Source organism: Aspergillus welwitschiae, assembly GCF_003344945.1.
Source record: "Aspergillus welwitschiae strain CBS 139.54b unplaced genomic scaffold BDQ94scaffold_49, whole genome shotgun sequence".
Taxonomy (NCBI): domain Eukaryota; kingdom Fungi; phylum Ascomycota; class Eurotiomycetes; order Eurotiales; family Aspergillaceae; genus Aspergillus; species Aspergillus welwitschiae.
This window is the reverse complement of record NW_020798743.1, coordinates 124,800-150,056: the sequence shown is the minus strand read 5'-3', so window position 1 is coordinate 150,056 and position 25,257 is coordinate 124,800. Positions and strand designations below refer to the sequence as shown.

General features: G+C 51.3%; 7 protein-coding genes across 7 annotated transcripts; 3 read left to right on the top strand and 4 right to left on the bottom strand.

Annotated features, from left to right (window-relative positions):
* Nucleotides 1-624: 624 nt before the first annotated feature.
* Nucleotides 625-2,408, bottom strand: BDQ94DRAFT_183794 (sugar porter family MFS transporter; the record flags this gene model as incomplete). Its single annotated transcript, XM_026774499.1, has 2 exons — nucleotides 625-1,873; nucleotides 1,935-2,408. The coding sequence occupies 2 exons, from the start codon at nucleotides 2,406-2,408 to the stop codon at nucleotides 737-739; spliced, it is 1,611 nt and encodes a 536-aa protein (XP_026621095.1). The 3' UTR covers nucleotides 625-736.
* A 1,211-nt stretch (nucleotides 2,409-3,619) lies between these two features.
* BDQ94DRAFT_163106 (putative isomerase YbhE) lies at nucleotides 3,620-4,964 on the top strand (the record flags this gene model as incomplete). Its single annotated transcript, XM_026769669.1, has 5 exons — nucleotides 3,620-3,782; nucleotides 3,832-3,894; nucleotides 3,958-3,998; nucleotides 4,056-4,374; nucleotides 4,438-4,964. 5 exons carry the CDS (start codon nucleotides 3,620-3,622, stop codon nucleotides 4,962-4,964), a joined length of 1,113 nt encoding a protein of 370 aa, XP_026621094.1.
* Nucleotides 4,965-5,896: 932 nt separating this feature from the next.
* On the top strand, nucleotides 5,897-7,203 carry BDQ94DRAFT_175068 (putative glycerol dehydrogenase (GCY1); the record flags this gene model as incomplete). Its single annotated transcript, XM_026772441.1, has 7 exons — nucleotides 5,897-5,957; nucleotides 6,019-6,103; nucleotides 6,158-6,165; nucleotides 6,230-6,387; nucleotides 6,448-6,477; nucleotides 6,542-6,839; nucleotides 6,914-7,203. 7 exons carry the CDS (start codon nucleotides 5,897-5,899, stop codon nucleotides 7,201-7,203), a joined length of 930 nt encoding a protein of 309 aa, XP_026621093.1.
* A 668-nt stretch (nucleotides 7,204-7,871) lies between these two features.
* On the bottom strand, nucleotides 7,872-9,918 carry BDQ94DRAFT_183793 (flavin-containing monooxygenase; the record flags this gene model as incomplete). The annotated part of the gene is made up of 3 exons (XM_026774498.1): nucleotides 7,872-9,096; nucleotides 9,156-9,564; nucleotides 9,624-9,918. 3 exons carry the CDS (start codon nucleotides 9,916-9,918, stop codon nucleotides 7,872-7,874), a joined length of 1,929 nt encoding a protein of 642 aa, XP_026621092.1.
* Nucleotides 9,919-10,223: 305 nt separating this feature from the next.
* BDQ94DRAFT_163103 (uncharacterized protein) lies at nucleotides 10,224-13,666 on the top strand (the record flags this gene model as incomplete). The annotated part of the gene is made up of 15 exons (XM_026769668.1): nucleotides 10,224-10,365; nucleotides 10,441-10,476; nucleotides 10,533-10,608; nucleotides 10,670-11,165; nucleotides 11,218-11,453; nucleotides 11,502-11,760; nucleotides 11,837-11,953; nucleotides 12,005-12,160; nucleotides 12,211-12,305; nucleotides 12,373-12,441; nucleotides 12,497-12,638; nucleotides 12,683-12,826; nucleotides 12,879-12,971; nucleotides 13,140-13,547; nucleotides 13,604-13,666. The coding sequence occupies 15 exons, from the start codon at nucleotides 10,224-10,226 to the stop codon at nucleotides 13,664-13,666; spliced, it is 2,532 nt and encodes an 843-aa protein (XP_026621091.1).
* Nucleotides 13,667-14,277: 611 nt separating this feature from the next.
* BDQ94DRAFT_183790 (putative NAD binding Rossmann fold oxidoreductase) lies at nucleotides 14,278-15,612 on the bottom strand (the record flags this gene model as incomplete). The annotated part of the gene is made up of 5 exons (XM_026774497.1): nucleotides 14,278-14,838; nucleotides 14,875-14,936; nucleotides 14,995-15,096; nucleotides 15,159-15,270; nucleotides 15,328-15,612. The coding sequence occupies 5 exons, from the start codon at nucleotides 15,610-15,612 to the stop codon at nucleotides 14,278-14,280; spliced, it is 1,122 nt and encodes a 373-aa protein (XP_026621090.1).
* A 999-nt stretch (nucleotides 15,613-16,611) lies between these two features.
* BDQ94DRAFT_175064 (type I polyketide synthase) lies at nucleotides 16,612-25,104 on the bottom strand (the record flags this gene model as incomplete). Its single annotated transcript, XM_026772440.1, has 9 exons — nucleotides 16,612-17,811; nucleotides 17,873-19,706; nucleotides 19,764-19,825; nucleotides 19,890-22,858; nucleotides 22,955-23,808; nucleotides 23,861-23,951; nucleotides 24,041-24,652; nucleotides 24,733-24,877; nucleotides 24,946-25,104. The coding sequence occupies 9 exons, from the start codon at nucleotides 25,102-25,104 to the stop codon at nucleotides 16,612-16,614; spliced, it is 7,926 nt and encodes a 2,641-aa protein (XP_026621089.1).
* Nucleotides 25,105-25,257: the final 153 nt, after the last annotated feature.

Below are 25,257 nucleotides of genomic sequence, written 5' to 3'. Positions count from 1 at the left end.
TTTCGTCTATGAAATCTGTCACTTTGCGACATTAAATGATATAACCTCACTCGGCTGCTGGCTTACACCTCGACAATTTTGTATACAGGATCTGGCCACAACTTGTTAAATGAGTATACCTTATAACTATGATGATCCGTAAGACATCGTGGTTTATTTGCATGCTTAAAACGTTCCGAACAAGGGGAAATCTCTAAGATATGGTAGAGAAAAAGAGTTCGTTTTAATTATAAATAAGGACAATAGGATCATTCCTTCACAACAGAAGTGCGCTTACCCAATCACTGTCTGCGCAATCGACTTCACTCTTAATTTTGGCCTATCGATAAATTTGATAATCATTCCTCGGCCTGTTCATAAGCGCTCCAATCACCTAATATAGAACATGCTGCTCGTAGTGCAGACTGCCCGATCTTTCATATGCAACAGCGTATCAAAAGTCATGTTCCTAAATCCCATCATAAAGCAAGATATAGTTAGAGATAAATAAAATCAAAGTCTCTTTCGGGGTTCTCATGGCACCTGGTGTTCGGAATCCGGCCGGAGCCCCGGGTTTTCAGTTCAATATAATACTCGGGCCGTTCGGTAGGGGACCACAGGATCTAGCCGAACAGGACAAGGTGGGAACAAAATAGGTTTTTGATACGATGTTTATAAGGCATGACTATTCATGGTATTCAGAATATGTTATCGTGAAGTTTCGTAGTCAGCATGATTTACGTCCCATTTGCGCTAGTCACACGTCAAGCCTCCCTTCCCCTCTAGCCGCTTGGAAAGTAGTTTCCCTCATAAATTCATGGTGTGCTTGTTTGCTAATATTGCCAAAAACTTCGTCAATCTGCTCCAGTGTTCTGCCGGTTGTCTCGGGAACCAGAAAAAAGGCCCACGTTCCTGCGAGAACACAGCACGCGGCAAAAAAGACGTATGTGCCATAACCAATATTAGCCATCATCACCGGAGTCACGATCCCAACAATAAAATTGGACAGCCAGTTGACGCAAGTTGATAACGCAACCCCTTTCGAACGAAGTGCATTGGGGAAGACCTCAGAAGGCAAGGCCCAACCAAGAGGCGAGTATGTGTTCCCGTAGATGAGGATGTAAAGAAAGGCCATCGCCACGCAGCCCCAACCGGCCGATGGGTTAGCCCAGTCGGGCCCATAAAGAGCCATCAGCACGGCAATGATAATATAGCAGGCTCCCATCAGGAAACCGCCTAGTATCGCCAAGGGGCGTCGACCAACTTTGTCGATTGTTAAGAAACAAACCAGGACAGTGAGAAGCTGGAGGGTATTGAATACACCTGACAAGATCAATGACATCTCGCCCTTCTGGCCGATCAATTGGAAAAGCGTGGGCGCGTAGTAAATAAACGCATTGACCCCCGAGAATTGTTGGAAAAACCCTACACCCACGCCGACTGCTGTCCTCTTCCAGGTCTGCGGCCTGAATAGGTCCATCCATATCAGAGCCTCTCGCTTGATGCCAGTCACGCCCGGGCGCTGTTGTTGTTCCATGAGTTTCTGGGCTCTAACCTCACCGATGATTGCGTTGTATTCAGCTTGGACTTTCTGATCGCTCAATGGAAGGCCGCGCAGCCGACTCAGACTCTTGAGGCAATCCTCCTGCCGATCAACGAGCGCCAACCACCGTGGTGAGTATGGGAAGAAATGGATACCGACCCCAACAAGAGTTGCACTGACCATCTGCAAGCCAAAAGGCACACGGAATGAAGCTTCACTATCAACTAATCTCATGCCGAACGTTACCCAATAAGCTATGACCGCGCCGGACACGAGGCAAATGGATTCGAGCACTAAGAGGGTTCCCCGCAGGTTTGGTGGTGAAATTTCTGAGATATAAAGCGGTGCACCCTAGTATGGCCAGATATATTAGCAAGCAATGTGTTGCATTGGACCGGCGATTCATCCATACCATAGCCAGTGTACCAACCCCAATACCACCAATTGCTCTTCCGGCAACCAGCATGCCGTAACTTTGGGCCGAGGTCTGGATAACGGCCCCAATGTCAAAAATGATAACAACCACCGTCAGGGCCCATTTCCTGGAGATCCTGTCTGCAAGATAAGGCATGAAGATACAACCGACAAATGCCCCGAGGAGTAGCATGCCTGTCATAAACCCTTTGCCAAATTCACTCTCCGCCTGCGGGATAGCCGCATGGAATTGTGGCATGACATTGATGACTGATATGACTCCCTGGTCATACCCAAAGCTGAAACCCCCAAGAGAAGCAAGGCAGGCGGCTCCAAGAACATACCCCGAGCTGAAAAGCCCTCTGACGCCATCCGGGCCATATGAGGGCAGCATATCCACCGCTTCAACACCAAGGGTGCCTCTCTCATCATGCTCCACCGTAGTACCATCCTCTTTCAACACTTGATGCATTGAGAAATTGAGCGATTTATAGTTCTTGGCCGTCACCTCATATTTTTATCTGACTGAGGAGGCAGGAATGAGCACTTAAGTAGCCCGTGGGGCAGGGGATATCTGGCTGGAGTTACCCCGGCCGGGTCTAAAAACACCCCCCCTTCCCCCATACGGTAATTGAGTATACCGCACCAATCACATCTATCAGCGTTGTTTACAGAACTTACGAGAATGACACGCCCATCGGACATCCCTCTTCCACTGACCTCGGCCTACTTCCCGTGGCAATTAGCTCCGTGTCGCGTCGGTCATTGAGCGAATAACGCGCTTACTCGTCCCTCTATAAGCCAGATGGATGGGAGACGTATGCATTATGGGCACTTTGCCTACGACGGAATGCCTTGCGAGCTCTGCTAGATGGTACGAAGAAATGTGGGTTTCCAGAGCCACATGCTTTCAGTCACCGAAGTGAAGATACCGCTTAGGATGTGCTGAGGAAGGTGGGCCTTTTCGAGAATGGGCCATGTCAATAGTTTGTGTTCCATTTATCTACGGCTCTCAGGTCGGTTGTGGCCCACAATTGTATTACACCAAAGATCCGTTCGCCCCAGACGTCCTTTTTGCAATACCCTGGCAATAATCACGACCGAACAGCAACTCGGCTTTTCAAACCGGATTTCAAATGATAGCTGGGATAAGTGAGGAACAGACCACACATGGGCCTCCCATAAAACTAATTGCAACAGAAACTCTTTTGTTGGGTAAATGACCAACAATCGTTCCTACAGTACATACGTCACGACATGCGAATTGAGGAATATGTAACTGTTGTGACCATTCTATTGCTTTTGCGGGGTCCCCACACGTCTCGAAGGCCGTATTGCCCCCCGGGGGAGGCTGCCTGTACAAACCGGAATGCTCCGAAGTAGTTGCCCCATCAAAGGCTTTGTTTCTACCACCGGCCTCTACCCATCCGTGCATGTCTCTCCACGTCAGGGCTCGGAACGATTGTAACGTGGACGGAATCGGATGGCAGACATCGGACTTAATCACTGCAGGAAAGCGGATCGGACATTCGCCCCGGTTCTACCCCCTCAGCAATTCACGTGATTATATGTCATCAGCGTAAGTATAGGCCTCCATACCATCCAACATGGGTATATGAGCTTCTAATCTATCATTTCAATGCCCTCCGATCAATCCTATCACTGATGTCCCCTTGGAACGTTATGCAGTACAGACTTTTGTTAGCAGGCGACAGAGCCGACTTCACCACGCTTGAACTCGACCTGAAGACAGGGAAATTGAGCATTCTTGCTAATTATGCAGCCCCCTTCAATGCTTCATGGGTCGAGCTATCGTCATCACAAAGGGGCCTTGATCAACTTGTGGGTCTATCCGAGGGGATCGAGTCTGGTCTTTTTGTATACCTTTGAAATAGATCACCTAAAAAGGGCTTGCACAATTACCAGCCAGTCGCCAACTCTGGGGGCGCCAGGTCACTGTAGGTAGACACATCACTCAGTTTACCACACGGTTCTTATTGGTGACAATCTGGTCTTACTAGTCATCAAGTTGCGTGATAATGCTGCACTGGCTCTTGGCACGGTTAGTCTACATCAGGTTCCCGTTCCGGAACATCTACTGACATTTCACTTCATGTAGTATCTGGGAGGATCTATTGCCCTCTATCCGATTTCTATGACAGACGATGGCAAGATGCTGCTCCAAAACGCTCCCCGAGCAGAAATTCTACCGGACTTTCCATATCAGTCGGTTGGACACGGTCCTAACAAGGGCCGTCAGCAACAATGCCATGTGCATCAAATATTGGAAGACAGCCGAGGCATACTATACGCCCCAGATCTGGGATCCGATAGGGTTTGGATACTTCGGCGTGACGGTGTTCAGCATCTTGAAGTTTGCGGCTGGCTACAGTGCCCTCCCGGAACAGGCGCTCGACATGCCGTATTGACTCCCAATGGTATGTACCCTTACCTCAACACGGTGGTCCCATATTCCGGAGCTAGCTGACTTGAATTGCTAGAGACGATAATGTACGTTATTGGTGAACTCTCGCACACTGTTATCGCCTTTGATGTATCAGCTGCCCCCGCAGACGGCATTCCGCCGATTGATGGCTTCGCACCGAGTATAATCCCCCCGGAGGTTCACCCTGATCATCAAGGCATGATGGACTCTGCCGAAATTTGTCTTCATCCCTCCATTCCTAATGTTATCTACGCCAGTAATCGCTGGGAGAGGCACATCGCGCAGCTTGAACCATACCTCCGCAACGTGCCTCGTGATCTACCGCCGGGAGATGCAATCGCTATTATTCTGCTCTCCAGCGATGGCAGGAAGGTCATCGACATCAAGCAAGTACGGACGGGTGTTGATGTCATCCGTGGCATGCGGCTCAGTGACGACGGCAGATATGTCGTTGTAGTCGGACAAGAAGGGGGTGGCGTGGAGGTCTATGAAATCAACGGGGACAAGGGAGACGAGTGGACTTTAATAGCTGCCATGAAGGAGGGATTAGAGAACGGGATAAAGCATGCCATTTGGTTATAAGAGAGTATACATAGACCATCGGGAGACCATGGACACGTAGGCTTGACATTGACTTATATTTTCATATTGCCATTGTAGAATTGAAGGAAGAGCACTAGATGATCCCCCCCCCCCCAGCCGTAACCTCCTCAAAAGAGATGGGTCTGAGTTTAACCTTCAGCATTTCCTTCTTCGAATAATTCTAGGAGGTTGGACGGGGCTGTTCATGCCTTGGGTGCAATGTTGTCATATCTCAATATTGAGCTTTGAGCTACTGAACCATTGGATCGAAAGCCTCTGTAACCTCTTATTTCATGCACATCAAGCTTTACCAGAACTATGAGTCTAATCAATGGGGAAAAGCTAATAACTGACAGGTAACTACGTCGCAAAATTAAAATAAAACTGAAAAAGATTGCAAGCATATTCCTAACAATCAAATTAACAAAATCTACTGGCTGACTTTCATATTCTGGAGATATCCTTAAAACAAGCCGCTTCTCATATTTGACGTCCTACTGACGTTTCAAATAATATAGCATAATCGGCACCCAACGCATAGTTCAGATGTGTCAGTAGCCCTTCATTCGATGTTGGTGTATAGTATTGTATTTAGAAAACAATAACTACAAACTTCCCGATGTCATATCGGACTTATTTTTGGCTTTTGGCCGCTTAGCGACCGGAGTTAATCCTAGCGAAATGGTGAGCCGAGCAGACTCACCTTCAACCGAGGTGATGATAATATATCCGATGCTGAGGTCCCACCATAACCAGTTATCCCCGGTGTGTCACAACTCCGTTCCTATGGCCTAAGGTATATCTCCTTACATGCTGATATACATCTCCGTTTCTGTTGGTTATGTCAGCTGGGCTGAAGGCCATTTTTATGGGCCTCCCCTGCTGGACAACTCCTGCATGTACCATTCAGAGTCTTAGAGAACAACAGCACCATGGCTCCTCCCACTCACTTCAAGCTCAATACGGGCGCCCTCATTCCCGCTGTCGGCCTTGGTGAGTGGCATTGACATTTATAACCTTGCTGCGCCCTCAATAACATGGAGAGTCTGCACAGGAACCTGGAAATCCGAGCCAGGTGAGGTGGCAAGGGCAGTGGCCTTCGCCCTCAAGAATGGATACCGGCACATTGATGCGGCATTGTGAGTGAGCCCGGCTGTCCCTCTCGTCATCGAGTGCTGGCTAACGAACAAAAGGATCTACGGTGAGCTCATCCACGTCGGTGGGCTATCTCCCCAAACGACAGTTATAATAACGCACGATTTCAGGTAACGAAAACGAGGTCGGCCAGGGAATTAGGGATAGCGGTGTGCCTCGCAAGGACATATTCATCACCAGTAAGCTTTGGAACACACATCACCCAAATGTCAAGGAGGGTCTACAGAAGACTCTAGATAGCCTGGGAACCGACTATCTTGATCTTTACGTAAGTGCAATATCATTTGATATGCGGCATGGCAACTGGTCTGACGAAGTATTTCGTCAGCTTATTCACTGGCCCGTTCGGCTGGTTCCTGTGAGCAGTTCACATTGGTGGCATTCCGCCCCAGAGCCCTGCGCGACTAACTTCCGCCATGCAGAATGAGACGAGCGAGCTTCTGCCGGTAAACCCGGATGGCACCCGCTCAGTGGACCGATCGTGGGATCAGAATGAGACCTGGCGCCAGATGGAGGAAGTTTACAAAGCTGGTATGGTCAAGGCGGTCGGGCTCGCCAACTGGTCCATTCCCTATCTGGAGGAGCTTCGCAAGACATGGACAGTCGTGCCGGCTGTAAACCAAGTTGAGCTGCATCCTTTCCTCCCTCAACATGAACTCCGAGAGTATTGCGACAAGCTTGGTATACTCCTCGAAGCATACTCCCCTCTTGGTTCTACCGGTAAGTATGATTCCTCAAGCTCTTATTGTTGTGTCCCACAAAGGCTATGTGCAAATTACTGAAATCTTTGCTAGGGGCTCCTATCATGTCAGATCCTGAGATCCAACAGATTGCGGACAAGAATGGGGTCTCCGCCGCCACGATACTCATCAGTTACCACGTCAACAAAGGCGTGGTTGTGCTTCCGAAATCTGTGAGTGAGAAGCGCATCGCTAGTAACAGAGAGGTTATTTCACTATCCAAGGAGGATCTGTATGTGCTCGACGGTATGGCGGCCGCGGGGAAGGCGAAACGCTTAAATACGCCACTGTGGGGATTCGATCTGGGCTTCGCGGACTGGTACGGTCCGGTGAAGTCGCAGTAAAGCTCATGCCACTCTGTATAGGTATAGAAGATTTCAATTCATAAAAGTAGGAATTGAACTGTTGAGTAGACTCCGTTTCGACTTGTATAAAGCCAGTATCCTTTTCCAATGAAGACCGCCATTCATGAGTAAAACTAGGCTCTGTCAGAAAATTCCTCTCACCAATGAAGCAGCGGGGCTATACTATATCTCCTAAAATCAGTCATATTTGCCACTATGGGCTGGACCGATCTGGGTCCAGCATAATGACAAAAACCTGGCATATACTATCGAGGAATGTTAATATGTCCGATTGTTCTCCAGTTACACGTGAACTATTACTTTATCCTACTGGCCAGATGTTTCACAAAAGCCTTTAGGTTCTAATGTAAACTTACTATTTAATCTTGAATTACATGCTGGAGATGAAACACTTATCAGACTTGATAAGGATTTCGAAGAATAAAATTTATGGAATAATGTTATTCGAGAGAAAGGATATGTTGAATTCGCGTACTTAGGCTAGACAGGCCGCGAGACGTACATCCTCCCTCCCCTTGAGGTGGGGTTAGCAAATTCTGCCCACACAATAATCTGTAAAGCATGTGATCATACAGGCGCATTCTGAAAGCAATGTTTATCGTACTCATATCGTCTATGAGGGTCCTTAGGTGGAGAGGAAATAAGGTCTAGTCCTTGTATGGAGCCGGATATATACCTTCCATCAGAGCCTTTATACGCATAGCAAGCAGTTTGGAATGGAAGCGGGTGTAGGGGAGATAGCCGACCATGAGCCAGAGATTGGGCACTCCAGTCTCCCGGTACGCGGTTTTGAACTCGCCCTCCTCATCAATACCCCAGATAGGACCGCATTGGTCGGCGATCCTGTCACCTAGAGTGGCACGGACCGAGTCAATCGTGTTGGAGAAGCCGGTAGCGAAGACGATCAGGTCGAATTGGCGCTCACGCCCATCGTTGAGGATTACCTTGTCCTCCGTGAACCGCTCAATGTACCCTGGCTCTACCTTGATCTTGCCATTGATGATGTGCTCACACGCACCGGCATCGAAATAAAAGCCACCGTTCCGGGTCTGGCCGAGGGTGGAACCGCCCGTGCCGCGCTGACCACGCCAGGTCCGGAGACCGCGAGCATGAAGTGCATCCAGAAGAGGCCGGTCAAGGTCTTCCAACACCTTGGCATTACGTCTGGCGAGCTCTTCCCCAGGTCCAGTAGGTGTGGCAAAGAAAAGGCGGTCTTGTTCCTCATGGCTAGGCCGGTTGCCTTCGGCGTCAGGACCATAGTTACCGATCGTGCGCGGGACGGAGTGGGTCAGCGACATGATGTAGGTCGGGGACCGTTGAAGGAGTGTAACATCGATGCCCCGGCGGGAGCAATCGAAGGCCGTATCGAAGCCAGAGGATGAGGTACCAACGACACAGACCTTCTTACCCACAAATTCACGCGCACTGTCGTGGGCCGTTGAGTGGCGGATAACACCTGCCTTGAAATCGGCCATACCAGGAATTTCTGGGGTCATGGGGACGCCGCAAAGGGAGGTAGCCATGATGACCTGTTTGGGGTGCAGTTGTCTGGTTTCTTGACCTTCTTTGTTGATCACGACCGTCCAGTTATGCTGGTCGTCTTGCTCTGCCTTCACGACCTCCGATTTGGTCCAAACATTCAATTCCAGGGCCTCCGCATACCACTTCATGTACATTCCTTGCTTCTGGGCGGGTGTGTACGTGGGCCAAAGCTTGGGGTATGGAAAGTAAGGCAAATCATCAGCCCAGTGGGGGAAGTGAAGTGATAGGTACTCATAACGCTTCTTCCAGACATCGCCGATTTCTTCGCTGCGCTCGATTATGAGACTATCCATACCAAGTGCCTTGCATCTGGCGGCTAGTGCGAGACCACTATTGAAGGAAACAAAGGGTCAGTACGGTTCATCGAGACGTGGAAGAGATAAACTAACTTCTGGCCGCCACCAATTATCAGTATCTCAGGGTTGGCAGCATCGATTTCCGCAGCTCTTTGCTTTTCCCAGCTAATGGGACCCGTCATATGCCCGTCGGGTGGAGGAATTTCGGGAAACTGTTTCAGCTTCTCTGCAACGGTGTGCATTGTATAAATCTTCCACCCCTCCTGGGTGAAGACTGCATTGATCACGGCTGAAGAAACCACGACTTCAGTCTCAAAGCACACAACGAACTGCAGTTGAGCAAAGTCCGGATAGGGCCGGGAAATCGTGGGAGCCGGGGTGAGGAACTTGAAATTGGTGGCTTTCGTTTGAGGGAAAAGGTCCGTGGCAGCCCTGAGGATTGCTGGGTAAAAATTGAAAGTGCGGTAATCCCAGGTGAAGGACAACTTGTCACGCCAAACGCCTGTACCGAGAAGGACATGTTAAAGGATGCCTGCACGAACGGGGAGAATTAGATCTCACCGTATGGAAGGAACATCTCAGCAAATGTCTGAGCATCCCGAGCTCCCATTGCCTGCGACAGCCGCGCCACGATGTCTCCGGCCTCCCTTTGGGCATCGCAGTCCATGGGAGTTTCGATCCCCAGAATGTCTGAAGTGGGTAAGACATGATTATATTTGAAGTCATACATAAAGTTGTCGTCAACGGGAGCCTTTGGGGAAGGGCATTCCAGCTCCTTAACGACGACCTCAGCCTTGAAACCGGTCATGTTGGCCTTGTTGCTGTCCAGGACAGAATCATGCATGGTGACAGCCATTGCGATGGATGTAAAGAAAACGTTGGAATTGTGTCAGACGCTAACAAATTTAGCATACTCTCCATCTCTCTCTGCATGTCGCCGCAGCTACCCTCGTGCCCTTTTTCAAGAGACAGCTCCGCTGCATGCTTCCAACCTGGTAACCGGAGATAAACGGGCGTCCGGGGCCTCGGATATAGTTATGGTCACATGACCGGACATAATCACGCCCGTCCATCCGATGCCGACGGGATGGGTTGACTCCGGGCTTACTCTTTGACTCATGCATTTCGATCTCCTCCATCATATCGTCCGATATTCATGGCATGATGGTCAACGTGTTAGGATCGAACCCCTCCCAGGCATCGGGCAGAGGCGCTGTTTCTACACGCCGGAATAACGAGACCGGAGACGCACAGGGGCCGCCCAAAAAACAAAGGAGACAACGGCCCTCTCTCAGCTGCGCAGGTTGGTGCCATCCCATCCCTGCAGTATGGTCTACGCCAGAAGCGGCCACGCAATGGCTAACGCTACGACTGTCAGAATGTCGCCGGCTGAAAATGAAATGCGACCGCCAGGGTTAGTAAACAAGCTAACTTGGCGTCTGGAGAGTCCCGGCTGAAGAAAGATTGCAGTGCCATGCTCCAATTGTGTCCGTCGACGCCGGGCCCCGTTCTGTAATCCGGGGATAACCGGCCAAACACCGCCACGGTGTGTGTTTCTCTCGTTATCCCTGCGTTCAGGTCTGTCGCCAGCTAAGTCAGTATCACAGCAGAGAGTCTGAGGTGCACCAAAGACCGCGCCAGGCTGCTGGGCATGATCAGCCCTCGCAATCCCCGGACGGAATTACTCGCCTTTCACCTGCGACCCATGAATCTGGCCCTCACCACATACAACGATGGGATGTGCTACCCCAACATGGCCTCCCTCAGCATCACAATCATGGCCAAGCTATTGTCGCTGCGCCGGGCTCCGCGGACGCTCGGGGTCGGAACTTGGGGCCGCAGCAGAGCGGCAGACGGGATGAACAACTCGCCCTCCTCGCCCATGTGCTACAGTCAGACTCTTTGCAGAATTCTCCTTCGATGGCCACAAGCCGAATTCCTCTGGCTGACCACAGTGTAAGCAAGGATACTGGATTGCAGAACTCCGTCGCACAGCCCGTCGGGGTTGGCGAACAGAGCGGCTCCTATGGCACATTGATGTTGGGTAAGGGAGGTCGGTCAAAATACTTGGGACCGACCGCGGGCAGTAAATGGTTGAAAGAAGTACGTCTCCTTGCTGGACCGACACTCAGTCCGCTGAGAATATAAATGGTAGTCCGAAACACAAGACATATCAGACAGTCCGCCGGTTACTCGCGCTCCTTCTCCCAAAATAGCCCAAGAGCCGGTTCGATCTCGACCTGGTCGGTTAACGCCCGGTACTGCTCCCATCGCCTTTCCTTTCAACGTTGCAGCCTCCCACGTCAGTACTCGCGAACTGCTCTCCCGCCTGCCGCCAAGGGAGGAGGCGGAGACATTGGTTGCGTCGTACTATCGCTACTGTGCTTGGCAGTGAGTGTTGGAGACCCAGTACGAAAGATGGCCCTGACTAAGGTTTAGTCATGATGTGGCTCCCAGAGCCACTTTCGACAAGACATTTGACCGAGTCTACGCAAGTTCAAGCGGGACGTCTTTATCCCCAAACGTCAATCCACAGGAGATTGCACTCGTGTTCATTATCCTGGCTCAAGGAACCATGTTCAATATTGAGATGCCCAACTACGATCCATCTACCGAAGACTGGCTACACCTTTCGGAGCTGGCTCTGGTCAAGGGACGCTTCCTCTCAAATAACATGGTAGCCGGTCTCCAGACCCTAGTAAGTCTTGAGTTAATCGCGCCCGATCAGTCACTAATAGTGGTTAGCATTTAATGGCGCATCTGCATTTGTATAGGAACCCCCTCGTTGCGTGATTCTTCATGCTGAAAATTGGAGTAGACAACTGGATAAAGGCGGAAGAGGTGACAATTCCTGGCCTCTTTGGGGATTGGTCATGCGTTTAGTCCAAGCGGTAGGTACCTTTCTTTGAAGTGATGACAGCATCTAATGGAACCATATGTAGATGGGTATGCACCGGGACGGTACCCGCTGGAACCTCTCTCAAGATGTGATTCAAGAAAGACGCAAGGTTTTCTGGGAGCTGAATGCTGCCGATACTTTCCAGGCACATTGCTTTTCGAGGCCGTACAGAACCCCCCCCCCCCCCCCCCCCCGGCCTGTAGGCTTATTCCATTTCTAATGTCGGACAGGTGTGCGATTAATCCTGAGCATTGCGACGTCGAATTCCCCGCCGAGCCGCTGCATGCAAGTCGCGAGAAGAGCTATTCCAGACTACGATTTGAGCTATCTCAGCTTTCTTCCGAGTGTGTCCTTCATTGTTACTCCTCCCCTGCTTTGTCCGTTATTTCTCCGGGGCTAATGATACTGAAGGATCCTCAATATGGCCATGAAAGTACGGAAACCACCGTACTCTGCTGTCACTGATCTAGATGTTAGGCTGTATGTCCTCCTGCTTGATAAGTGCAAAACAGGTTTAGATGCTAACCCTACCGAGGGCCGACTTTGAACGCAACCTTCCCTTCTCCCTTCGTTGTCGAGCAGCGTTCCTATCCATGCCCTCTCGGTACCCCCACGTCCAGGCGGCAATCGAGGCATCACCAGAACCATCTCCAAGGTCAATGACCATCTCTTTCCAGGTTTGTCTGCCCATCCCGTCAATTCATGCGTCCGCTGATTCAAGCAGCAAAGTAATCTTGCACTTAACATATCTGAGACGATAATCAACCTGCATCGGCCTTATTATGCTAAAGCGCTCTACGACATCAACGAACGTACCAAATCCATATATGCGCCCTCATTTCTCACAGTGATCGAGCGTTGCGGGGTAAGCCCTTCCTGTAGGCTAGCCAGTTATGACCTCCACCTCACATTGGTAGATTATCATTGCTATTGTTGATGACATTCATACCCGTTTCCCCGCGGTCAGCACTAGACAATGGAACTTCTGGGTAGGTCAATCTACTCCTTTCGTAAGCGAGGGACCAGAAACCTGACAGTGTTTCGCATCCTAGTATCACGTGTTCGGTTCAGCTCTCTGCTTAGGGACGTTAGTGTTGCGCGATCCCCAAAATTCGATGGCTACCTTCGCTCTTACCCAGGTTGATGCCGCGATCAATCTATTTACCTCTTTGGTTCAGCACGGCGCCAACACTCCGAGATACTGCCGTAATCTGCAGTGGCTTTCGAAACTGCGCGCTCGGGCATCGTCCAAGATTGCCACAGTGTCTACCGCCACCCAACAGGTTGACTCGCAGCGAGACCAAGGCGATCCGGACGGACAGGAAATTGGTCGGGAAGACAGAGAGGATAGTGAGGATGTTGAGTTACTCGGTTGGCGGACTAGGTTGATTGAACGGGCTGGTCAAGGTCGTCCGACTATCCGCACTATTCAGCTTGCTGAGACGCCGACCGATGCTTATGAGAGCTTAAATGTCTCGAACGCATCGCCGCATGGGCATCCTCAAGGTGAGTTGGGAATAGGCAATAATATCATGATGCCGGGCTCATCCCTTCCTATGGTGACCCCCGACTCGACAAACGATCTCGTAAGCATCATTATCCCAGCATTCGCCCATTATTCGAACTGACAGATACCACACAGTTACAAGACTTTTGGGATCCAATGCTGCTACAGGATATATTGGGAGGCATTCCAGTGGAGTAGGCAGATGTGGGTGATGACTTCGGGACCGAGTTTCTTCAAAATGGCTACAGTCTTCAGTAGGGATGCCGGGCTACTACAACCATTCTGCATGGTCTCAACCGCTCAAGTTCCTTGTGTCCCTTCTTTTTTTCTTATATTGTAACGGAGCCAATATTTGTTCCAAAAAAATGTGTACCTACCAAGTCTCGTACGATGTTCGTATTTTCTTGATTTACCATGTTGAGCAAAGGTATATTATACAGAGTACCAGTTTTCAAAGCTTCAGAAATTATAGCTAAAGGCTTTTAAACATTCCGATGCCTCCACTCAGGGTTCTGCTACACGCGACTGGGTTCGTTCACAATACCAGAAGCTTACGCATCACTTCAACTTTGATCCCATCTCAGAATGTGCTGCATTTTAGGTTTAATCTAATTCCAACAACCGCATACGCCCGTCTACAAAGGCCCCGTGGTAACATCTAAAAGGCTGCCAAAACAAGAAAGGATGCATATGATTTCCACCTACAGTTCTGTCTATGGGCGATGATGGCCAGCTGAAGAAAAGACCTGCACAAATATGATTAGGAAAACTATTAGTTTATTTTACCGACTGGTTTTGTATTTAAAATATTAGGCCTTGTCCTTCGCAACTTCCATGATGGGCAGGCCATTGTCGTCAAAGTATACTGGTACGCCATTGCGGAACGAGTGCTGTAGAGCAGTGGCAATCTTAGCCGCCTCATAGGCATCCTCAGGAGCGCAGGTGAGAGGCTCGCCGTCAAGGACCGCGGCCGCAAATTCTTCCAAGTCTTTGATGAACGATTTATCGTAGAGGACGAAAGCATCTGGGGTTGTAGCCGTACGCACACCATGCGAATCACGAATCTCAACACGGTTAACAGTGGAATTGGCATTGATGACCGAATGGGCCTTAGTCCCGCACACGCGGGTCATCCCCTCGAAGCCGTTGGTGAGAGTGCGGCCCAAGTGGAAGGTGAGGATCTTGCCGTTGGCGAATTCAACCAGACCCCATCCGTTGTCGCAGTCGCCATACTTGGCAAGCTCGCCATACACAGCCTGTTGGCCCATGGCAATGACTCTGTTGACCTGTTTCTTGGGATTTGTGAGGCCCGACTTGACATCCAGGTAGTATCTGCCAATGTCAATCTGTGCGGTGTAAGCGACTGAGCCCTACAGAGACTAAGTAATAATGGAAATATGACTGACATCATGGACCCCCATATCAACAAAAATACCTCCAGACTGCTCGGAGAACTTCACAAAGAAGCCTATGGAAGACGGTTAGAACTCACTAGGCTGTCGGTAATTGTTTGAAAGATAGCTCACCTGTAGGATCCTGCTGGTCAATGCAGGAGCTCTCCACCGCGTGAATATCACCGAGTAACCCATCCATGACCATCTGCTTCGCCTGACGATACGAATCATCGTCTATTCTAGATTAGTCGATAGGTCTTCGTGATTCAGCACGGAAAATTAAATGCTTGACTTACACCGTCGACAGAAAGGTACCAAGAATTTGAGGTGAGGCTTAGAAGCGGCTTTGGCGACGACCTCCTCTGTAGTGATGACATCTACCGAGATGGGTTTCTCACACATCACATGCTGGATCACAGGTTAGCCATTGATCCCACACATGTAGGCAGTCGCTAGTAAGCTCACCAAACCTAAATCAAGTGCTTTGAGGATCAAGGGGGCATGGGTAGCAGTGGCCGTCGAGATCAAGACAGCCTCGGCACCGCTATTTTTCATGCAATTTTCCGGATCATCGAAGAACTTCACAGATGAAGGCAGGTTTGTCGCCGCCCACTCATCCGCCCCCGGTTTTGTGTCGCAGGCAGCGACAAGCTCAATGCGAGGTTGCTGGAAAGCCAGAATCCGAGCACGAATGGCACCTAGCCGGCCCAGGCCGATCAGAGCGATTTTCAAACGAGGTTGGGTGGTCATGGTGATATGAATGCTTGGTGGTGCATGCAAATTTGTGTGGCGCTGAAACAGTTTGCTTTTATGTCAATTCGAGCCTATTTTTAACCCCAGACATGGTTGCGGGGTCTTGATTAGGGTCCGATGTATGCATTCATTGTTCAGTCAATGTCCGATGGCCCGATACTTTCACCCGATCTGCTTTAAGTCCGACTTTTGTGGGGTCCGATCGGACATGCGGATATACCAAGAGAACAAACCGATGACAGAAAGAGAGCGTTTGGGGAGCGATTCGGACTCCTCCTATGGCAATCTCCTTTACATCTCGATGTCTTGAGCTAGGGGCTTCTTCCGCTTTTCACTAGTTAGAAGATGGTTTGGCGTTACAATCAATATTCCTAAATGGAGACCTTCAACTAACACAAACTGGATCTAACTAGGAACATCAATATTTCCAAGTCCTCTCGTGTTGAAATTATATTTTCAGTACTATCTACTGGTCTTGATTGGAGTAACTCAACCAAGCGCCACAGGAATAACAATGAACGAGAAATAGAGAAAAAAACGAATAAAAAAAAATTTCATTTTTGTAAACTGATACTATTTGTATTCATGTACACGTTCGGATATATATATGAAGCAATGCCGCCGGACCATCTACCGGCCCCCAACAACATGATCCGATCACTACTACTACTAGTAGTCAGTACTATGTACTGTAAAGCTCATCTGGCTAGAGTGCTAGTGCTGCAGAGCTGCATTATAGAAGACATGAACCGTAGGATTAAAAACCTCTAACTGTGCAACGGCAATATTTCAGTTGAAGCTACGACAAAGCCTGAGGCATTGAGTCATGCCTGGCGTGTGCAAACTAAGCGGTAGGGATTCTGCCGGGCGATGTCATTCCTGATTTGGTAGGCGGAATTGCCTCTGATGGAAACACAAGCCGTTGTCATATTGAGTCGATGAGAATACGATTATCACAGGAGCTGATGTCAAACGCTTCCCACAGCAAAAAGCCTCTCAATCGAATTTCACCTCGCTATACGCAACCACCATTCCCGCCAACTCCTCCAGATTCGGCGCACTCGTGATATCTAGCGCTGAAACCTCGGCCGCAAACGCCCGCGAGACCCATTGGCGCATCTCCACCGCCAGCAACGAGTCCACCCCTTGTAGAGCCAGCGAGCGCTGCTGGTCGATCTCGGATGGCGACGTCAGACTCAACGACCGTGCAAGTTTTCGCGTCAACCCTTCGATCACCACGGTGACCGCGGCTGAGGAAGAATCTGCCCGCGCAAATGCCCGGTGCCAATTGCTGGGTGAGGTGTCGCCGCCGGGGTTGATGGGATTGTTATCTGCGCCGTCGGTCTCCCCTGGTCCCGTCGCTTCTTGCCGGAGGGTTTGGAACATGCTGCGTTCGGTCAGCCACGTTGGTGTCTCGTGGCCATGAGCCCGAAGCTGTGCCGGTGTAACCACTCCGACGAGAATCTGTGGTTTGCTGCTAATGGTCGTGGTGACTGGATTCGCCGCAGGATCACAGCACCGCTCCAGGAGGGCCAGGAACTCGGCCTCGCTGATCCCAGCCATACTGGGGGCCGCATCCACACGCATGGCCAAGTGTTCTTGCTCAGCAGCAACTCCAATCTCGCGCATCCATCCCAGATCGAGCGCGACCGCGCGCTGACCCAGAGACCGACGGTAAGCCGCAAATGCATCCTGAAAGGTATTCCCCGCTGCGTAGTTGGCTTGTGAAATGTGGCCAATGACACCGGCAAGCGAGGAGAGAAGAATGAAGAAGTCGAGATCGGCAGGGAGCTGCGCGTGCAGGTTCTCCGTACTTTTCACCTTGGACTGGAGAGTAGTATCCCACTGACTGAAGGTCAGACTTTCGAAGATCGTGTCCTGCAAAACCATTGTTCCTTGGATACACCCTCGGATCGGAGGCAGGTCCCGGCACTCCTCTAGAGCCCGAGTCAACGCCTCGGAAGAAGTCAGGTCACACCGGGGAGCCCGGACGCGAACTCCCTGATCGGTGAGTTCCCGAATGAGCTCTTGTGCTGCGGTTGCCTTGGGACCCGATCGAGACAGCAGGATCAGATTCTTCGCCCCCATGGATGCCATCCATCGAGCGGCGCTTCGCCCTAGGCCCCCGAGTCCACCGGCAATCAAGTACGTTGCCTCGGGAGGGAATGAATATCTGGGGACATGTCGAATGGACGTCTAGAATGAATTTCAACCAGTTAGTGCCTGCAAAGGTCTGAAGGACGGAAGTTTAACTTACTTGTACGAGGTCGGTGGGGGTCATGTTGATCACCAACTTGCCCACATTTTTGCCGCTTTGCATCAAGCGGAATGCTTCCTCTGCCGATGAGAGGGTGAATTCCTGAAGTGGCCAGGCGGGCTGCAGTGTGCCAGCCGTGACCATCTCCACGACCGGCCCCAGCGATTCCTGGATGATATACGGTCGGTCATAATGCATCTGGTCGATGGCTACTACCGAGAAGGAGACGTTGCGCCCGAAGTTGCGCATTGGCAGCTTGGAGTTTGATTGAATATCGGACTTGCCCAGTTCCACGAACCGTCCGTACGGGGCGATGCACTCCCACGAGGCAATGAGGCCATCGCCGGAGAGCGAGTTCAGCACGACATCCACACCACGGCCACCAGTCAATCGCATAACATGGCGCTGGAACGACGTGTCTCGACTGTAGAATATATGCTCCTTGGGAATGCCATACAGCCGCTCAAGCAAGTCCCGTTTGTCGTCTGAGCCGACCGTGGCAAAGACCTTAGCCCCCAGGGCTTGGGCAACTTTGATGGCCATTTGCCCAGTACCCCCAGCCCCCGAGTGAATGAGCACTGTCTCTCCCTTCCGTAACCGTGCGATCTGCACCAGGGAATGATATGCAGTCACGCCGCCGAGGGGGATCGCTGCGCCCGCGGCAAAACTCAGGGCATCCGGGATCTTCGAAACAAATTGGTAGTGGCAACGAACCAGGGTGCGGAAACAGTCGAGGAGGACGGCACAGACCCGGTCTCCTGGCTTCAGGTCCGAAGTTGCTGCCGCACCCACCCGGGTCACAATCCCTGAGCATTCTGTACCGATGCTGTCGCCGTCACTGAGCCGGCCCAGCAGGACAAAGATATCGCGGAAGTTGACCCCCACCGCTTTCACCTCGATTTCCACTTCATCATCACCGAGTGGGCGCTCGATGGCCCCGGTGTCTTCAACAAAGAGCATCGCTTTGCTCTCCACTGACCCCGGGTTCGCGATCGTACAGGTCAATGGAGGGCCCTGCTTGAACGGACGCACCTTAGGCGGAGCCTGCGTTTGTTCGAACAGAGCATCGTTTAACTCTTCTGCTTCAGCCACGCGACCGATGTGCAGCACTCCATCCTGCTCTCGGTAATCGAGCTCACTGGCCTTGGTAGCCTGTTGCTCGAGTCTCGTGCCCATGATCTGATAGATATGTTTTGCCCACACGGCAGGGTTGGCGGCATGGTCTTCCAAGTGTGCGGTGATAAAGGAGAGTCGATCATTCTCAGTGCACAGCACTCTCGCCAGGCCATCAACTATGTGACGCCGGGGTGCGTGAGGCGACTCCTCATTTCCTGCAGTAACCCAAACAACGTCTTGGGCTTTACAGAGGAGGCTGTGGAGGGCTTTATAAGTGGTTTCATTGAGATCGACCAGGAAAGGCTGTTCTATCTCAGGGAGCATGACCACCAAAGAGCCGTCCGTGGAAGTCGATAACGTGTCCATATCGCTGAGCGAGCAAATCTCAATGGCGTATCCAACTCTGAGGCTCGTATCTGATAATATGCTCGCTACCTGGGCTTGTAAGCGGGATTCAGGATCAATGACGAGGATAGTCCGCTTCAGAGGAGGACTGCAGTTTATGGCCATAGTGCCGGTTGCTGTTGTAGCCATAACATTGCACCCCAAATCATGCGGAAACGAGATTTCAACTCCTGAAAAGCCGTTGGAGGTGAGCAGACTGTCCCAGCCTTGTACTGAGCATGTGTCTTCCCACCATTCTGGTAGGGTTCCGAATACAAAGCCCGATCTCAATGAACCTCCTCGGACCATGTCTAGGATCAGGAGTGTGCCGCCGCTGTGAAAGAACCATCAATACTATCGCCCGCATTTTATGGTGGACGGGTTTACTCACGGTTTGAGTAGTTTCCGAGCGTTTCTGACAAAGGAAGCCAGGCCTTGGACATGACCAGAGACCTGGTTATTTGACCGTTAGTACCCTGTCTAGACAAAAGTCGAAGCCCCCGACGTCAAGACTCACCCATGCAGACACAACCACATCATAGCTAGCAAGGTCAAATTCTTGCGCTACTGGGTCTTGATCGATATCGAGTACTCTGTATGCGACTTTGCGACCCAGTGCGGCTAAGCGCTCTGGGACTTCCTGAAGACATCGGTCCGATCTGTCAGTGTAATCGTAAAGTGAGAAGCGATGCGTCTCTGTTCCATCTACACCATGGTGTGTTAAAGCACTTATCAATTGCGGGGCCAGCGAGCCGGTGCTGGCGTTGACTTCTAGAATCCTCATTTGCGGGGTTTTGTGGGCCAACGCATCGATGTAACGGTGCAGAGCCTTGTCCTTATCCAAGATCTGGTCGCAAAGGAGTTGACGATGCTGCACAGCAGCATGCTCCGGCGTTCCTTGTTCGCCATCCAGGATTGGGCCGGCCTCAATATCCCCGTCAAGAATCGAATCCAGCAATCTTCCGAAAGTGACGTATAAATGCCCCGCCGAGGTCTGGTTCAACACGCGGTCTTCAAGGGCTTGGTCTCCAGGGCGGTCTTGCATAGTATCACAGGTCGTAGTGGCAAGCTTGCGCTCCAGCCATTCAAGATACCGTTGCAGATGGACAGGCAGGTTTAATCTAGCTTGGCGGTCGGCATACCTTTCCACAGCTCGACGTGCGTATTGCATAAGGAGATAATCGGTCTCTTCTGCACAGTCGAGCCCATTGGTGGCTCGGACTCCAGCCCCATTTGTCTCCCCGTGAGAAGGGCGTTGACCGCAGTATTCCCGTAGCTGCTCACGATTCATTAGAGTCAAATCCGGCTTCCAGTCGATCGAGAAGCATAGTTCTCTCCGTTGTGCCTCTCCCACCAGCGCGTTGTTACTAGACATGGAGGTGGTTTCCATCCCCGAGATCCACAACCGCAAGTTACCGCTGCTGTCAACGGCATATACGGAGGTGTCCGTACCTCGCAGACCCTTAAACCGACTGTGTGCCACAGCATGCAGGGTGTCAATGTGCTCTGCGGAGGCCCCGGCGCCAGAAATCCAAGCCTCGCGCACCCGAGTCGACACTAGACCTGTGGTGACGAGTTTCTCGCCTCCCTGCGTAAGGGCTACCCAGCCTAGTTGACCCAGACCGTCCAGTGTTGAGGGATGAACCATGTGCGGCTCTGGAGCATTTTCGGATTGCTCTGCGGTCCACTCGAAGGGCTTGATCGTCCCGGTCGAGATATTAGATCCCCCCCACTGTAGATCATCCATGACTTGGAACGATGGTCCATAGTGCAGCCCATTGGCTTGAAAGGTCTTGTAGATCTTGCTCGTAGGCACGTGCATGTGGCACTCTCGACGAGCGGTTTCCCACTGCTCTTTGTAGAAGGCCTCCTCTTGCTGCAACTGCAGAGCCACGGTATCCGCCCTTGTCACTTGCTGCTGCTGCTGCTGCTCCGCGATGGTCGCACCGGTGGATTTACCCTCATACTGGATTGAGATTTGCCCGCGGCAGTTTGTCTGCCACCGATCGCCCACCTCTGTGTAGATTTGGAAGTCATAAGCATGGGACAACTGGTCCTGGGTCTGACGCAAGGGCCTCATGTGCAGATGCGTCACAGTCTTGTCGCCACCTGGCCTGATGACTATGGGATTCACAAAGACGGAGTCATGTAGAAAGTATCCGGAGATGACTCTTCCTTTCTCGGCCAACTGCTGGGCCCCTTCGATGGCCATGACGATCATGCCCGTAGCTGGATAGATGGCCTTGCCATTTACTGCATGATCCAGTAGCCATGGAGTTTCGGTCGCATCAAATATCTTTCTCCATCTGCTCTCCAGTGGGGTGGAATCCGGAAAAGGGGCTCCGAGCAGCTCGTGCCTTTTGTGTGGCCGGAGTCGGATGTTCTTCGTGGCTTCTGGTTCGAACCAGTACCGCTTCGTGTGATTGAAAGGATACTCGGGGAGGTTGGTGATGATCCCCTCAAAGCCCGATCCTGTCTTTTTCTGGGTCTGATTGATCTCTCCCAAATCTAGTTGGTAACCAAGCGAAAACAGATTGCCTGCCATCGTCTGGAGGGAGTGAATGGACGGGCTATGCCGATCAAGAACACTGTAGTACCGGACGACCGGGCTTTTAGTCTTCTTGTCAACCACACCTAAATTTTCTCGAAAGGGCCGTTTTAGGGCGCTATGAGGTCCGATTTCGATCCAGTCACTGATAACCACATTGTGTGTCACGGCGCCCAGCCTTTTGGGTCTTTGTTGGCGTCCCTTGCGCACCGAAGAGTGAACGAGTGCCTGGACCATAGCGGCAGAGAACTGCACCGGGCTCACCATGTTCTGTACCCAATACCTCGCAGTCAATAGAACGGCCGTGTTTTCGACTTCCATGCCAGTGATGGACGAAACCATTGTTATCCCTGCTGTACCTCGGCTGTTGAAGTCAGGTTGCGACCTGAGATTAGCCAGAGCGTACTCATACTCTGTCGCAACCTGCTGCATTTGGGGGCTGTGGTATGCCACCCCTGTCCTCAGGCGGTGCGACACGATAGTTGTCGTTATGCTGCTGTCCACAATGGATTTGAATCGATCGATTGCGACTGCATCTCCCGATATTGTCACATTGTGCGGGCTGTTGATACACGCAACGTGAATGTTGTCGATGTTCAGCTCCGATTTGACGCGGTCCAGGTAGGGTTCCGCATCAGATACGGAAAGGTCCACGGCCAGCATGGCTCCTGCACTTCTGGTGGTAACCTCGGCGTTCTCCCGCAGACGGCTGGCAAAGACGCCTCGGAAATACGACACCTTGCATGCAGAGTCCAACGATAATGCCCCGAGCGCATATGCGGCGGCGATCTCGCCCGAGGAATGACCGATCACCATTCGTGCCCTCAGTCCAAAGGATGCCAGCAGTTCCACCAAAGCGATTTGCAATGCGGTAGTTAGGGGCTGCGCATACTTGGGATCGTTGATATCCAATGTATTGTGAGGATCGAGCAAAGCATCTGGATAATAGCAACATGAATCAGCAATTGATTCCAGGCCTCAAACTGTCGTAGGGAAGACCAAGAAGATTTATCATGGAAACAGAGGGCACTGACCGTAGATCGACCACTCGCTCCCAAAGCTGCTATAGGCCTCCTGGCATTGATCCATGGTAAAGCGATAGATGGGGTACTTGAGGAGGTCTACTCCCATTCGCCGATACTGTGCTCCTTGACCCGTGAATATATACCCCAAGCCCAAAGATTTGCGTTCATTAACACGGACTGGCTTGGATATGGCGGACGGCAATTGATCGCGTAGGAAGTCAAGTGAGCCATCAGCCACTGCAAAGGACCTCCAGTTTAGCTTGCTTCTCCTTTGCGCCAACATTGTGGCTAATCTTTTGACGAAAGAAACTTCTTCGTCTCGACCGCGGCGAAAGGATGGAAGGCTTTGGAAGTACCGCGTGTAAGCATTTGCCATCCGCTGGATGCCTGCTTCGTCTGAGGTGGAGAAGATGAGAAGCTGAGATAACAATCCATCTGCTGATTTTGGTTCGAACATCGGTGAGGCAAGGGACCCCTCCAATCCATTGACCTCGACTGTTGTTCTGCACAGCCCGTTCTCGATGGTACCACTATGTGTAGGGTCCGGGACAGTGCAGTGGGAGGCCGAGGCAAGCAGCCCGCGCTCGAGGAGATAGTGGTAGGCGTCATCAAGAATGGCATGAGAATTCGAGCCCCCGAAGCCAAAAGAGGCTACAGAGGCACGTCGTAGCCCCTTTGTTGGCCACGGAATGAGATCAGTGGGAACCCTTAGGTTGAGGAACTCGGCATCGATGTTGGGGTTTAGATGCTCGAAGTTGGCATTGGGTGGAATGAGCCCTTTTTCTAATACTAGAATGGTTTTGACAATGCCAGCAATGCCGCTGCCTCCTTCGAGATGTCCAATGTTCGATTTCACTGCTCCTCTGTTTTAAGATGTGAGTAAGTGATGTCTGAGTGATGTAGACCGCAACTCACATGTACAGAGGATCTTCCGGAGAGCGAAAGGCTCGGAAGACGCTTCCTATGGCATCAGCCTCAATGGGGTCTCCTATCGCCGTACCAGTCCCTGTCAAGTGGTAAACATTGTCAGTTAGCGATATCATTTCGGGCATTATGCAGTAGGAGCTGTGACGTATCCCTTTGGACAAAGCTTACCATGCGCTTCGAAGAATCTCGTCTCCAGGCGATCCAAACCGGCTTTCTTGTATGTGTCCAAGATCAAGCGGGCCTGGGAATCTTTACTCGGCTGGGTTAAACCCGGTGTGTGGCCATCCTGGTTCGACCCCGTAGATCGGACCACGGCGCGGATGATGTCTCCATCACGTACCGCATCCTCCAGCCGCTTGACTACCAACACACCTACTCCTTCACCGCGCCCATATCCGTTAGCACGTGCGTCGAAGCTAAAGCATCGGCCGTCGGGTGAGTTGAAACTCATGTTCATGAGGGAAAGGATGGGTTCAATGCCAATCAGAATGTTAGATCCGGTCACCAGGGCCATGTTCGAGTCCCCGTTTCGCAGACTCTGGCACGCCAGATCCAACGCCATCAGGCTGCTGGAACAGGCTGAGTCGAGGTTCACCGAGGGGCCCCGGAGATCGAAGAACCAGCTCAGCCGATTGGCGAGCATACACGCCGTAGATCCTACTGCTGTGTACTTGGGGATAACATCTGGGTCGTGCGCGATGATGTGCCTGTAGTCGTCGGCCATGCAGCCGTTGATGACCGCGGTCTTCGTACCAGTCACGGCTTCCATAGGTATCCCAGCTATATCGGCAACTGTTAACACCTGTCTGTAGGCTCTGCTGAGGCATAGACATCTAGGGGGGAAACTTTGTCCTACATACCATTCTCCAGCGCCCGATATGCAGTCTCCAGCAATAGGCGAGCTTGAGGGTCCATGGCACACGCTTCGGTTCCCGAAATGCCAAAAAATGCGGCATCGAATAACCCACAGTCCTCTTTCATAAAATGTGCACCTCGTACAAACCCCTGTCATCGGCGGTCAGGTATTTTGGACCAGAGGTAGGGAATTGTAGGGGTGCTTTAAGTGAAATCACCTTGGAGCTGCGGCCAGCAAAGGCCTCCAGATTGAACCGCTCTGTCGGCCATTCCTCCATAACACATTGCTTTTCCGCTAGCATCGACCAGAACCCCTCCGGTGTGTCACCATCGCCAGGAAACTTGATGGAGAATCCCACGATTGCGATGTCTTGCATGATGATGTCCTAGATTTATTTTCTCTAGAGTTCGGGGTTTTGGGGGGAGAGCAGTTGATCAAGGTCTGGTAAGGTTTCCTGCTTTTTCACAATATTCTTACATTGCAAGGGAAATACTGTATGTACAACAACGTCCGTGATGCTTAAGTACCT